Source organism: Ochlerotatus camptorhynchus, unplaced genomic scaffold (genome assembly GCF_037179485.1).
Source record: "Ochlerotatus camptorhynchus isolate MF236.1 unplaced genomic scaffold, CSIRO-AGI_Acam_v1.1 ptg000111l, whole genome shotgun sequence".
NCBI classification, from domain to species: Eukaryota; Metazoa; Arthropoda; class Insecta; order Diptera; family Culicidae; genus Ochlerotatus; species Ochlerotatus camptorhynchus.
The window spans coordinates 1137903-1153902 of NW_027040601.1; the positions used below are offsets into that span (position 1 = coordinate 1137903).

Here is a 16000-nt window from a genome sequence, read left to right on the forward strand (position 1 = left end):
TGAGCTTGATTGACCGCCCACGGTTGCTACTCTGTTATTGCCAGATCAGCTGTAATTACACAGAGAGCCAATAGACGATGCTTGGGACTAGCAATCATCCTCAATGTGTAAAAACTGGTGATCTTAAATTAGGCAATACCAGCGCCGGCCGCGCCCGAACACAGGTCAAGAAAGGAATGGGAAGGATTGTGTTGACATGACACTCGCTTTGATGGAAGCCGAGAACACCTCTGCACTTCCACGAGGAATCACTGGGATGTTGGATAAGAGGGTTGGGTTTGCAGCAGGGTTCGTTTTGGTAAACGATAAGCTGAATTGATGTCCTAACGATCATATAACGCGAAGGAGCTTGGGACTAAACCCACGGTCTTCTGCTCAGTAAGCAAAAACGTTTGCCACTAGGCAGACGAGCACCTTTTTAATCACCGAGTTGCTGTTATTACCATGTAGTCATATTAACAAATAAAACGATTGACGAATCTTTAATGTGGATGGGCCTGAGATTAGACTCATGATGTTCTGCTCAGTAAGCAAAAACGGTTGCTCTAAGGCCATAATCTCTCTCATATCACATAATACCGTTGCTCAAATTTTTGTATCCATTCAAACCCGGAACCAACGACAACAACGAGTTTCGCAAAATACACGATACACAAGCGATTTTACCATAAATCTCTTTGATATGTAAGGACCTGGGACCGTTTTTCTGCTCAGTAAGCAGGACACTGTAACCGACGATCTTTCAAATCCGAAAACTAAAAACTACGAAAAAGTACTTAGGCCTTCATTAAGTTCCACTTTCACGCGACGTTCAATGTTTCAATTTGCTCTTTACGTATTGTTCAGGCTATAAATAGGCTCTTTTCAAAAGTTACGCGAGAAATACGCACAATCGTCGCCTACCTCGCAAAACTGGTTCTAAACGACAACAAAGGCATAAGCAACGATGGATTGTTGAACTTTGCTGGCTGGTGTAGTGCTGCTGAAAAAAGATAAGTCTATTATTTTGGTTAGTGATCGTTTGGATTTGGGTCACCCCACGTTGTGTTTAGGTTAGTATAAATAAATAATACTATTTAGTCATATAAATCACCACAGCTCATTATCTTCAGCGTTATCGGTTTTCGTTTCTGGATCTTTAGTTGCCTCTGTGATATACTTACTTGCGGCATACTATTTTGGGAGTGTATATGAGCGTGTACCATGTACGGTAGCTCATCTCTCATCGTGATGGTGGGACATAGTAGACAAATTAGAGAGAAAACAAGGAGGTATTAGTATTAGTAATATGTAAACAAACAAAACAAAAGAAGAGAAGAGGAAAGAAGAGCAGACAAATAAAAAAGGGATGAAGTAGATAACAAATAAAAGAAACGTAGGCAGATTATTAGAAAAGGCATTATCCGAGACTCGGCAATCAAATGTCACTCCCGCCGATATCTCAGCGAAACCCCCTCCCCGCCGAGACCCACACAGCCGAGCTCGGTAGAAAAAACTAAGTGTGTAGATAGATTAGTAGGAAAATAAATAAAACTACTTTATGACTCAAAGTGCAATGAATGAGCGTTAGTTTCGGGATCATTTCAGTGTTAGAGTTATGTTAGTTTTGATCCGTAATCAGCCCTGCTGACCCCTCCAACATTAGTTGCAGGCAGTGGTAGTTAGATAATGCGGCACTGTAACTACTACTATTTTAGAAGTTGAGGTTCTATTTAGGATTACATCTGAAAAATCCAAATCTGGTAAACGCCCACCCTAAACCTAAACCTGTTCTACTCCACCTGAAATGACTAACGTATGGAAGACTTTGACTACCCAGCCATGCAATAGTCTCATTCCGTGCCTTATGGCAACTTGATGATTCTATTGCGCTCATCTTCTTGCACCACCCAGGGGAGACTTGGTCCTGTACCCAATGCTTAACTTATCTCCATTCCACTCAGCTACTCGCAATTTCTTGTGATATAGTGGGCGGAATATTATTATATGAGACAATTCAATGCAGACGTCTTTCCAAATTTGGCAGATCGACAGGTAATCGGTGAGTTACCACGATAGTTGCTATTCAACAACTCGACAACGTCCCATCGTCAACGCCTGCTATGAGAATTTCCCATTGCAGACGCCAACGAAATGACGTCATTGAGCTATCGATCAACTACCCTGGTTATCGCCTGGTACCTTATAGCACGATGCTAGGAGGCGAACCGGAAGAATCGATGAGCTACCTCCCCCCACTAATAAGTGATGCATTACCTCGTTTAAAAACTTGTTTCCTGCAAAAGAAAAAATCACGCTAAGCAAACAAAACAAATCCCTAAAAAAAATCTTATCTTCTGTTAATTTTTCCTACGGATCCGTATTTCTGCAGAATTCAGTCAATTCTATAGATCTTCGGAAAATTTCGTAGAACCGACATCACTGACATCCATCTGTTTTGTTTTTATTCAACACAACTGACGCGTTGACAGAACGAGGGAAAAGCAACTAAAAAAATGTCATGCACGAGGGATGCTCCGGTTGCAAAACAATGCTTGGGAATGTGGATGATAGATGGTGCTAGTGCGCATGCAAAATACGCTTGACGATATTTTTTTCTAAGAGTTATGTCTGTTTGTCTGTGGTTTTAATAAGAGTCCCGCCAAGAGTGAAGCCAGAAGTACCAATAGAACTGTCAATCAGGGTACCAAACAAGCAAAGTAAATAAACCAAATAAACATTATTGTTCCCACAGCCAGTGAACTACAAGTATTGCATTCATTACTGACAATATTTTAGAAATTTTAGATGAATAACATTTCTATGGTTTCTTAGTACATTGTGGTATTTATAAGTTATACCAAGCACTTGTTTGAACATTTTTCAGGTTCTATAATTGTTTTTGTCTCCCAGAAGCTCCGTTATCGACATGTAATTTTTCACTTCCGTTTACTCTGACGAAAAATAAATCACAGACAGTGCTGCACGAAACGAAAATCAATTATTTTATTCATGTGTTTCACATATACATTTTTGCCAAAACATCAGTCTTATACATTCCATAAGACAAACCACATAGGTCCTATAAGAATGCATAAAAGGTATGTGTGACCACTTATACATTTCATTTGACACATGATCTTCATTAACTTTTTGCAAGGCGTCTGTTTATTAGTTAACTTATACATTTTATGAATAATAAGCCATAGAAATTTGCCAAAAGGTATAAGGAAATTTCTATCCGTGTGCTTGTTCGCAACATTTTCTCTTGGCTGGACTCTTATTTCTCTGATATTCAGGACCTTCACGTTTCTTGTGCAAGAACAGTAGGTTCTGTACCGCTGTGAAAATGTTGTGCCGTTACGATAAAAGCAGAGACCAAAATACAATATGGCTAAACTAGGAAGACGGGATGAGGGAAATTTGTAAAAATAACGGCCGTTGCCCAAACCGGGCTCTTTTTAGTTAACTAGTGCAGCGGTAAAAGTTAAACGTTAAATATCACTCAGGGCAGTGACAAGGCCACCAACAACAGTGTTTGACAGTAGGCAGCATATCTCGGGCATCCCGGGCCTGTGCTGGGCCCGCTGTCACGGTATAACATGTTGTCTACGCACCTGCCACTGGGTTGATACTACTTCACAAAAGAGTATGCAGGTCCAAAAATGTTGTAAGCTGCAGCTAAAATAGTAACAAGTTGTTACTCTTTATCAATAAACTTATTTCAATGCTACAATATTTTACTATTGGAAACGGTGTCAATTAATAAGCACATTACCTTACATCTTGGCAATCAACAAACTGATAACTATCATTGAACAAGACTCCATTACGATATGAAGTAGATAGAACGCGACAACCTTTCTCAGCAATTTCGGTCAAACCGGAATGTCAGTCTCAACAGAAACATTACAGAATGTTCATTACATTCACTGTTTTCATTTTATTTTCGGTCTTTGAGGCAAGCAAATCCGAATCACCTATTTTAATAGATCTGATTCACCAATTCATCCCAGTGGCAATTCATATACATTTTGCCGAAGAGCTACATCAAAATGGCAACGATTTATTAATATCAGCAGATCTCAATAACAAAATACAAAACCATTTGAAATCAATGTTAAGCCAGCTTCCAAACTCCGAAGCAATCAACAATTTTCTCGACCAATTTCCCTTGGACAAACAGGTAGATGTGCAGAAATCATTGAAAGAAGCTCTGGCAATTGGACTATCAGAAAGAATGATTGAGAAACCAGCCGTCACCAAGCCACTTCATCCAACTCTCATCAGCCCTAAACGTTTGCAACAGATTTTACCAGATAAACTTCTAAGGGAAATTCTCGAAGAACTATTTCTGCGGGGTGGTTTAGAGCATCTATCACCTAAGCTTCGTCAAAAAGTGCATGAACAAATGGAACAACTCCGAAATGCATACGTTCTGCCATCAGATGCCATGATTGAAGAATTCATTCAACATTTTCCATTGGAAATCAGACAAGATCTTAAAGACATTGCGGATAAAACCAAGGCTACAGGACATTTACCACGAGCAAATGATTCGTTGAGATCTGAAATACAGACATCTTTCAAAGCCAATGATCGTCTTTAATAAAAACAAAGACGATCTACAAACAAGTCGCAGAATCAGTCAACTTGGCTTCAAATATTTGTTTCCCGAACTCAGTTACCCATAAACACGATGTAATTAAAAGAAAACGATAAGATAAAGTCGCCCCTGAGACTGTTATCAGGTTGAAATATATCGCCTTTGGTTATGCCTTCGAGGTTCGGAGACGAACCAGCGTTCGGCTGAAAGTATCCTTATAAAAGATAACTAACTATGCCTTCGAGTAAATTTACCAGAAACAAAAGGTCATGATCACTTACCCAGTTCTTTTCATGTTGCGCCTTCTCATCTAGCATACGATGTAATTTAGCACCGACGCCCATCCGAAACTTCTCGATGATTTGTATTGAAGTCTTCAATTCCTCATCAGTGCCAAATGGTTTCAATGATTCAAAGTACCTTTTGAGGGTATCTTCCAGCTTCGGCAATGGAAGAGCTGGTAGCGATTCATCGTAGCAGAAGGTTGTTTCTTTGCTGCCCTCAGGTAGATGGTAGATAGAATCACGGTTCATTTCTCCTGGATTTCACGATGAAAATGCAAAGAAAACTTCCAATAGGTACCAAATAGACGTTCAACCAATAACGTTATGGCTTATAAAAATCAACAACCGCACTACGTTATAACACTGACTGAACACCCAAAGCGATCGATGGACTTTGGAATCAACTCGGTAACAACCAGCACGCGTAAACACGGACAATACATATATAAAAATACAATTTTAATCGCTGGAATACTTCAACTGAATGACTTTCAATTTCACGTTAGGTAAAGCCTGTCCAGTGGGTACAAAAACGACAATTATTGAAAGATTATATGTACTACAGGTATTCCTTTCTAATGATATAAGTACCGATACATATTTAAAAGGGAAAAGAAAAAGAATTTTTCCTTAACTTGAAGCACGTCAAATTTAAGTTGAATAACAGCACCCGGAGAGTATTATACAGCAATGCAGAATTGTAAGCAACAACTAGTAACAGTTAAACATTCCACTCATTTTCAAGTGCACTTAACACAATGTGGACACAAGCACGCGATTTATTTTGATGGTCATTTGGATGCTATTTTAGTGCCATAATTGAGTAATATTTTTGGAATGCGGTCTGAAAATTCAGTACAATATAAAGTGGCGAACTGTCAAAACACAGAAGTACAAATGTTAATACTTCCGACGTCCTCGCAGACCACTTCTACCTGGAGCTATTCCTAAAAATCTCCTTTTCCTTGACTCTACTGCTGCCACTGCCTGTAATTAGAAAGGTAGGTAGTGAATTTAGTAGAACTAAAATGCCGGACATTCAACGAGTGACACAGACACTGACGACATTTAACAAATCAAGCTATCAAAATAGGTGTAACGCATTGCTGATTTGTGGAGTTGTGTTAAGCTTAAATAAGGCTTGTTTAATCTTTGAATCACCTAACCTATTGAGGTTGGATTATGGCGATACAATTCGCTTCATATACTACTAATCAACTATATGTTCAGCCTGATGTTAATCAGCTTTGTACACCTTAAATCAACCAATAATCAGCTTCTGTTCTTAATGTTCAGCTTGTTATAGGTATGTAAAATAAAGTAGATTTTAATGCTAGTAGTAAACTGTATTTGTTTTTGCGTTGTAAAACTGAGGTGAGAAATGCTCACTACACATCTCGGCATTTATGTGTTAAATTGATTAGTGTTGATTCAAATGTTAAGCTTTACCTAATCTTTGCATATCTATAGTAAACTATGAGAATAATCTATCAATTACTTTAAAGAAAAATAAATTTCAACATCTGAGTGAAAAGTTATTACCAAATGAGCAGTTGGTGTGTACAACTGAGCATGCCCACACCTAGACCCTACCTATCAACCCATCAACTCATGAACCGGGAACCCCGAAGGAAGGCGTGATCAGAGATGTTATGCCTCAGAACTTCCCGGCAGCGTTGACTAGGATTGAACCCGGGCCTGCTGGGATGGTTACCACTACACCACGGGCGCCGCTGCTATCTAGAGTTGTAACACAGGAGTGGAACTTTGGATCAGAAAGTGGCTCCACTTGTCATTTGCGAACACTAGCGCACCTAGCGGTAGAAGGCATCTTCTGCCTGCAGTTAAGATAGGCAGCATGCTATGATAGTGTGAGTGCACATAGAAAGCCCGTGTGGAACGCTACCACAACACATCGCTTGTTGAGCAGAAAAACGAACACTTTTTGATTCACCGATTTGTTTGCACTTCTCTTTCTGTTCTGTGGTTGTAATCTAGTTACCAAACTTGGAAGCAGGGGATACTCTATATAAATTAATTTCTATATAATATAGCCAATAGGAAGCGAGAAAATATGGTACCGGCAGAGCTGGTTGTCTATATAACAGGTTGCTATCTACGCTTTAGGCTTAGTTTCAATTCACCCGTTCAACGACAAACAAGCATCAAGTATGCAAGGGAAGCAAAGTTGTAACAAAACGGCCCTTTTCAGGGCCACCAAGTTCATTTCAGTAAAGAGTTAGAATAGAATTTATATAGAGTAATCCATGATTCACCCATTCAATTTGTCACTAAATACATCAAAATGAATCAAAAATCAAATAATTTGTTAGGGAAATAAATTATGTTCTATTTGTAGTCTTATCGGTGGGTTAATTTTTTTCCTGAGAAACCCTCATCGTATGCATTCTCCTGCTGCACGACATCTTCGAAAACTTCCGAACCGTAAAAAATTTCGTAGTCCTACGTCAACAATGCGGTTGTGTCTTGTACACCACCCTCCAACTTTTATTTTTTGATCGAATCAAAAATCGAATGAAAAGGATCGATCCAATCGATTTTAGTCTTGTTTGAGATCGATTCAAAAAATCGATTACTCGAGCCAAAAGAATCGATCTTTTGTGTTTCGATCCAAGATCGCCCATTACTAGTTCTCAAACTTTTCCGAGAGCGGCAAACTATCGATCGGCAGGATCATAGCAAGTGTCGTAGAGAAACTAAGGATCGGAAGCTGCATATGAAGGTATTGAGAACGGTTAGGGCAAACCCAGGGCTGTCGGATTATGATGTGCCCTGAAGATGTACAATGACGTTCTTACAAAGTACGAAGGATGCATCCTCATGGACGACGAAACGTACGTGAAGATGGATTATGGGCAGTTTTGTAAAGTTTTGGCACACAGCGGAGAAGTTCTACAGTGAGATCGAGACAACGGGGTAGATTTCTTCGAAAAGGACATCAATCCACCCAATTGAGAAATATTGGGCAATTGTCAAACAGAAGTTGAAGAAGAGTGGAAAGGGAGCGGTGCCAGTGGTGTAGTGGTAAGTGTGATTACCTCTCACCCCAGCAGACCTGGTTTCAATCCCAGTCGGGGCCACCGGGATGTTCTGAGGCATAACATCTCTGACCACGCCTTCCTTCGGAATGGAAGTAAAGTCCGAGGGGGGCGACACATCTAAATCTCAATTTTAGATGCTCAAAAAATCTCACACTAGCGAATCAATCTTCGAAAAATCATTTTTCATTTCTCGCATCTACTTGCATCGTGCTTCATCTTTTTGCAGGAAATCTTCAAAATTGACATAAATCTTCCTTCTATCTACTCAGCGTGCGTGCAGCTAGCCACAGCAAAACACAATCTTTTCTGCATCGTAGATAGAGTCGTCCCCCTCGGTAAAGCCGTTGGTCCCCGTTTGTTGAATTGATGGATCGATAGGTGGTAGGGGTCCAGGTGTGGGAGCTGCCTCCCTGGCGTCGGTAGCATTGGTGCTCAGCAAGGAAAACAAGATCGACGGAAAACAAATCAAGGAAAAAAAAACAGTGGAAAGGTGACTCGAAAAACAGTGGCTTCGTAAACAGAGAGACGTAAATTGAATATTGCGTAAAAAAAAGACTTCGTGTGGGCCATTTTAAAATCGTTAAGTTCAACCGGTTGGTGCTACTGCAGCATGATTACCTGAGATTTGTCAAAAAACGTAAATATGTACATCGTTTGCACCGAAGGATTGCACTTTTGACACTTGACAATTGCAAAATCAAAGCGAACCCCTACAACAGCAAGCCAAGACAACCACCGCTATAAAAAAATAGTCAAAATATTAATCGTTAAAAAAATGTTGCACAATCAACTCTCTCATAGGGTAACTGATGATGGTTGGACCTATTTAGGCCGGTTTCACACGACGTCCGGGCATGTTATGGGTGCCCCGGGAATTTAGGGGCTTAAAATGACAGAATATCATAACTTAATTCCGGTTTTATAGTTCTTTTTTCTCCTAGGAGTTTTATTTTTTCGGAAATAAGTTTCAGTTAGCAATTTTTAGTTTGTTAACAATTTATTTCAAATTAATTCACACATAGAAGGTGTATGAGAAGTGCTTAATGTAAATTCATATTACCAGATTCTTTCGGCGCTTTCGTGGTAGTTCGGAAATCGGTGGTTACCCTTTCAGCCAACCTGACGATGGAATTCCTCCTTTAAATTTACGCCCAACTAGTGACGTAAGGTCTTTAGCAGCTTCCAAGATCATTTTGGCCGTCTTGGCACAGCGAGAAGCAGTGCACATACAAACCCAATCCGCTAGCTGGTTCTCCAAATCAACACTCAACACTATTTCCCTTCCATATTTCTTGCTGTGGCCCCTTAATTTTTGCGTGAAGTGTCGTATTCGGAATATTGTACCTTTTCTGTGCCTGATACGCGGTAAGTGGTTTATTTCTTACTAAAAGAATAGCCTCTTGAAGATTTTCGACCGTATAACTCTTTTCAATCGAAGAAACTGATCACTTGGCCAACGCAAAATCGAATTTCAAATCAGCTGCGCATGAAGGATGTATGTAAACAAACCGAAGCGCACCTAGCGGCCGTCTTAGGAAACACATAGGTCCAACCATCATCATGCGTAGGTCCAACCATGACCATATTTATCTATTCGAATTTCGTCAATTATTCAAACATTTTAGTGAAACCAAAAGGTAAATGGCGTACTAACGTGTTGTTTACACCTTAAAACACTATTTTACTGTATGAAAATAAAAACAAGTGTAAAAAATATTCCTTTTTTTCATGTTTGAGAGTAAGGCAACATGACGAGCAAATGCGTGAAAAGTGAACTGTTTTGAAAACACATTGAAACTCAATTGTTTTGAAGTTTTTTCAATAAAACACCCATGCAAATTGAAGAAAAAGAGTTTTTTAGATAGTAAAGTGATCTTTGAAAAAAAAATTTACGAAGATTGACTAAACTAGCGATTGAAAAAATAGGTCCAACCATCATCAGTTTTTGGATAGGTCCAACCAGAATCAATTACCCTACTTGATATTGAAGATACCATTGATACTAGTCGAAGAATCCTGGTTTTCCACCGAGTTACGGCGAAGTCGTGTAAGAGATAGTTGAATGTATGAAAAGTTCCGAAGTTGACTCACAACTTGGAACATAAGACAATTTTTTAAGTGGCTCTGGGGGAAAGGTTGAACCCAAACCGCCTCGGCGTGGCAGTGCACTACCTAATATCGCAAATAAACGCCATTGGGCTCCACTGTACGGTTACCAGTTAAATCAATTTTTAATGATCGCTGTTTATTTGAGATTTTTGATATTCAAAGTAATGGTTCTATGGTATACGACAAACGTCAGAGAAGTCTATAAGGCCATTTTTGTTTCACTTTTTGACGTGCCATCTCAACTGCTTGCGAAGCAGATCAAACACTTCCTTCCGTTTCAGAGCGCTGTTGGCTTGCTTCAGTGCCAGCTTTCTATTCTTGCGTGCTTCCAACTCCGAAGCCTTCAGTATGTCCAGCGGAAGTTTGTCCAGGTCAGCCAGCAAATCCTGCCAAACATACGGAATCAAACCTCAAAACATAAGCTCATCAAGCCCGACCAACTCACCACAATGAATTGGTGTATGCTGGCCAACTTTTCCATATTGCTGATCTCAACGATTTCCTTGTCAAGATTTTTCGAGTTTCTAATAAAGTCATACAGTTGATTCAGGATAGTGCTGGTAATCCGCATCGTTTTGCTGTTGAAAGCAACTTTTGCTGAATTATAACGAAAGGATCAATATGAAAAACAACTCACTTGCTGACACACTTCCTCAGCGGATCCCCGAGCAACTGCTTGACCTGAAGCTTCATGGCCTCGTTCTTGCGCTGTATCATCATCACCTTGTTGTTGTACAGTTCCAACATATCGTTATGGCTACTAAAGTACCTTGGAAACTCCTGCAACACACCCTTGTAGTGATAATCGATTCGGCTGAACACCATCAGCTTGTTGTTGTACTTCTGGATCAATTCGATGGTACGATGATTGATCTGTCCGAGGCCTTTGAGGAAAAGGGCCGGGTCCGGAACGCAGCTTGGATGTTTTTCTAGCTCAGGGAAAATTCGTTCTTCGTAAAACGCTGCAATCTCTGTTCCGATATTGATGCCTTCAGTTCGAATGAATAAGGACTTGCAGTTCCACACACTCTCGGAAACCTGTTGATGGAATATGAGGAATTTACGGTGAAACTGATCAGAATTTTCAAACTTACCGAAAGAAGAATCCCGTTTGAAGATCTGTGCAAATGATCATTTTGAAGTCTCCACTGAGAGTCCATTAGGAGATAGTAATAGTTCTGAAATTGGCAAACGGTGATCAGTGATTTCAAAAATAAACAAACCATTCCAAATACCCGCATCTGCATGATCTTAGTCCAGCGCTCCTCCAAAAGTAGGATCTTCTCCGTGATCGCTTCGATTTTGTTCTGTCTATCCTGAAGCACATTCCTCAACCGTTTCGACTCCTGCTGTGCTTCCTTCGCTCTATCGGACATTTGCAGCACCTTATCGTAGGCATTATTCTTCCACACCTTGAACAGTGGCTTCGTCTGCTTGCAGAAATCCTTGATCCATTTGGCAAATTTCTTCTCCAAAATCTGTCTCTCTCGAATCTTCAGCAAGTTCTCCGCTATGTAGTACTGCAGGAACGTCTTCCGACGCTGATCGCGCATGTTGAGAATGTCAGTTTTCGGACAGAACTTCCGCACCTTGGGGCGATAGCGCAGCTCGTGGATGTAGTAATTGTCCCACTCGGTTGCCAACCGGTTGAAGAACTTGGTCTTGAAACCGAGCTGTTCCTCATCAAAGTCCGGAGCGTTGACTTGCAAGCGTTGACGAAGGTCAACCTGGCCTCTCATCAGGCTGGTGTAGTATTTGGACCGTTTCTTGTCTTGTGCGCAAGGTAGAAATTTATTTATCGGGAAAGGGCTTAAAAAATTTATAACATAAGTCTTCTACTTACACTTCTTTAAATCTTTCGTCTTGTCATGAAACTCCGGATCGATGTAGAACGAACCTATAAGCCCATCGTTCCTGGATAGGCTTTTGAAGCGATTGGAAGGAAACCGTAGAACTGCTCTCTCCTGCGGTTCCTTAACCTCATCAGGTGATTTCAACTTCTGCAATCGTGACTTCGATCTCGATGTATCGGACAGCTTGTCGTCCAAGTCAATGTTCTTAAAATCTTGGAACGATGTCATCCTTTGCTGCAGGCATTCGTCGTACAGACGGCGATACTCGCGGGACTTTTGTTCAATAAATTCGTAGTATCGTTTCCGTTTATCGGACAGCTCCTGTCTGTCATCCTGTTTCGAATGCTTGGAAGCAGTCTTCCTTCTAACTCCGGAAGAGTCAACTGAATCGGAATCCGATCCATGTCTGTTCAGACCACTGCGCTTCCTGAATCTCATATTCTCTTCCGAACGATCATACAGCAGCATCGTGATTCTCTTCAAGCGATCCTTCTTCAACCAACGGCTGCGAAGTCGATCCTTGCGTCGTTTCTTCTGCGTCCGAATCGTCGGAATTCGAAAGTACGGCGTTCTCAAAAATGACAAAATTTTGACCTCTTCCATCTTTTCATCGTCATCGGACGACTCATCGCTGCTCCTTGGACACAGCGGAATCCTCATATGGGACAGTCTCGTATTGATCACATTCCGTTCGCCTTCCTTCATTGAATCCATCTCGCGGTACGATCGAACCAATAGACTCAACGGAATTCCAAATTTCGTCTCATTTTCCAGCAGTGGATCCAATCGGGGAAGTTTCGTAAATGGACCATACATGTGCCCCTCGATGTGAGGAATTTTCGTAGCCCTACTGAGCTTCGTCACGCGCCTTCCATCCGCCGCTATGTAGTCACACGACTTCGTATCAACTGACGAACCCATCTCCGATTGCAGATTCTCCTTCTCCCGCTTCATCATGTCAAAATTGTTTTTGTTCTTGAAATAATACCGTTCCTTCAATGCCCAGTCCCGAAATGTAGTCCCCTGGAAAGTGCTCGGACCCTGATCTTCCAGCAGCATGTTATCCAACTTCTGAATCATTTCTTTATAATCATCATCCGAGAAGTTCTTCCTAGCACTTGCTTGGAACTGCACATCTGACTGCTCGGAGGGCGTTGATTTCACGACGTTCCCTGCCAGCTGAAGTTCATCGGTTATCTTGTTGATAAACTCACCAACATTTCGATTCTTATGGCTCCGCTTCTCCGAATGCCGGCACAGATTCACCTTCCGAAGATCCTCCGTTAACGTTTCCAGCATGCGATTGGATGTTCTCATTCGCATCAACTTTTGAACCGTCGAGAAGCGCTGTGGGTGCACTTTGGACCTATAGTGAGCCTTGTTGCTGCCCAGACCGCCCAAAAAGTTGACCTCATTCGGTGGTCGATTGAATGGGATCTCATAGTTGTTATTGAAGTAAGGCAGATTGGAGGACAACTCCTCACGATCCCAGACAAAGTTCTTGGTTCCCTGAAATGATGGTCCTAATACAGTGACTGGATTACGTTCGGAAAGATTGAACTTACCTGAAGAACCGACTTCCGGCTAGATGATGTGAATCTGGATGTAGGTCGCATGGATGTTCCATTGTGGCGTCCATTCATTTTGAATGCGCGATGCAATGTGGTCGTTTGTATTTTTCCTTAAGGAAGCGATGTTGTTTCGGTCGATAATGAATGGCGTGTTGTCGGGGAAGCAGTTGTTAGGTGAAGGTAGTTATTGGTACTATTACTATGGTATCGCAATGCATGGACGGGCATGCGTCCTCACTTATTGGTGTTAAAAAAAGTTGCCTGTTGTCTAGGTTAAATGCTCAACACATTCAACAGGTTATAGCTTCAATAGGGAAGACAGTTCATAATGCATTCATGGGGTAGAATGGCCAGTGTTCCATAACTTTCCCGTTTTGTATTCGTGTTCAAGTGAATTCAAAAATCCAAATCCACGCAAAATCACATTTTGGTTCGTTCTGATTGGCCCTAAACATAATATTTATTATATAATTTATTACGTTAACTCGCAAAAGCAGACCTAGTCTTTTTGTTTCGTGCACCTATGTCACTTTGGTCCCGTCGTCTGACGCTATCTGAGTGCCAAAATATTATATATTATGTTATATTAAGTTATATTCTATTTTCTTATATTACATTATATTATATTACATTATCTACACACTTAGGAAAATTTATGTAAATTTAGGTGCTTTGAGACTGACATATACGAGCGTCAATTTTGACATAAAATTGACTCATTATAGACGCAAAATTCAGCTCAATAAAACGTACTTTCGAGCTTTTCAGTCTCGGGGCTCTTCATTTTACATGACATATTTGTTTACGTCTCATCTTTTGTGTCAAACACGGATTCCGTCACGTGTAAAATTAGTTATTTCTTAGTGTGTATATATATGAAAATGAATTTCTGTCTGTCTGACTGTCTGTTTGTCTGTCTGACCCTTATAGACTCAGAAACTACGGAACCGATCGGCGTGAAAATTTGAATGCAGGGTTTTTTGGGGCAGGGAAAGGTTCTCATGATGGTTCGAGACCCCTCCCCCCTTTGTAATGGAGGGGGGCTCCCATACAAATGAAACAGCCATTTCTGCATAACTTAAGAACTAATCAAGCCAATGGATCCAAATTTGGCATGTGGAGGACATAAGGGGTATCCCCTTAGATAAGGGGGGCTCAGATTTTTTTAATTGATGATATTTACTGACAGAATCCGAAGCTATCAAAACTTCCTCAGAGTACTAAGGCTGCAAACAGCGATTCATGGTTGACATGGCTGATTCACGACACTGCGATGATCAATCGCTATGGTTCAGCCACCATTCAAAAGGCATGGCTATCTAAGTACTTTCGCTTGAAACCAGATTGAACCTGTGGTTAGCCAACCAGAGGAAAACCCTGGAAAATCCCGAGCAAAATGCGTGTCGATTCATGTTGAACTGACTGGTTCTCTGCAATTAGGTTACCAAATATTAGGATTGAGCCACTTTTTCAAGGGTATGACAGTGGAGGGGGTGGATTTCTTCTAAACCATCTCTATGATAAATCATCCAACGTTTTTGGACTGATCAAAGCTGAAAAAAATTCTAATTTGATAAATATTTTTAGCTCAATTAGCTACTTACAAATTAAGATTGGATTCCGTTCGGACTTATCAAATACACGTAGATTTAGGTTTAGCAAAGTACATACTATAGAGAATTTTTCATCAAATTGTGTTTACAAGTATTTTTAAGAGCATGTTCCTCCACTATTTTTACACGAGAAAAAAATCCGATCTCCGAAATGAGAAAAATGACTCATGATTTCATGAACAAAGCGTATTTTCATGTTATGAAAATACACCATGAATAACGCAGCAAACATTCCCAAAATCATGAAGAATCCAAGTTGAAATCATGATCCAATTTTTTTTTTTTTTATAATTCGTTTATTTTTCCAGGCTCATTTGCTGTAGCTTTGCGGAGCCGATATTCATTGTTTAGATAACAGAATTACTTAAAACTAACGTTAGTAAAGCGGGGGCCGATTACTCGCGGCTATCTCGAGGTTAGGGGTAACACATTGTAACAAATAGATGGCAGGGTAGGGATTGTGAACACAAGGTTTGGAGAGCAACGTGCTCTTGATCTCGAACTAGGCGACACTCTGATGAAAAAGACAAACATGGGGGTACACCGATGGGTAGCTAACAACTTGGGAGAACACAAGATGACACTTACTTCTAAATCCTCAAATCTATCCGTTTTAAAAACACATAAATTAAATTCAAATAGTCAAGGTCTCGGCTCGCCAAGACATCTCTAACGGGTATCGCGGGTTGTTTTCCTCGGGCCCTGAGGGATGTGGATAACTCAGATCTGGCAACACGGTGTAAGGTACACGACCAAACAACATGCTCGATATCGTGATAACCACTGCCACACGCACATAAATTGCTGCCTGAGAGCCCAATTCGATAGAAATGCGAGTCTAACGAGCAGTGATTGGACATAAGCCTTGATATAACGCGTATAAAGTCGCGGCTCATGTCCAACCCTTTGAACCATGGTTTGTT

At 40.7% G+C, this 16000-nt stretch overlaps 2 protein-coding genes across 2 annotated transcripts; one reads left to right on the forward strand and one right to left on the reverse strand.

Annotated features, from left to right (window-relative positions):
• Window positions 1–3895: 3895 nt before the first annotated feature.
• On the forward strand, window positions 3896–4679 carry LOC135699504 (uncharacterized). The gene has a single exon (XM_065219783.1). The coding sequence runs from the start codon at window positions 3896–3898 to the stop codon at window positions 4586–4588; it is 693 nt and encodes a 230-aa protein (XP_065075855.1). The 3' UTR covers window positions 4589–4679.
• A 5579-nt stretch (window positions 4680–10258) lies between these two features.
• Window positions 10259–13536, reverse strand: LOC135699474 (uncharacterized). The gene is made up of 7 exons (XM_065219755.1): window positions 13459–13536; window positions 11884–13402; window positions 11276–11811; window positions 11135–11218; window positions 10678–11078; window positions 10486–10618; window positions 10259–10426 (listed from the first exon to the last, which is right to left on the reverse strand). The coding sequence occupies exons 1-7, from the start codon at window positions 13534–13536 to the stop codon at window positions 10259–10261; spliced, it is 2919 nt and encodes a 972-aa protein (XP_065075827.1).
• Between the last annotated feature and the right edge of the window lie 2464 nt (window positions 13537–16000).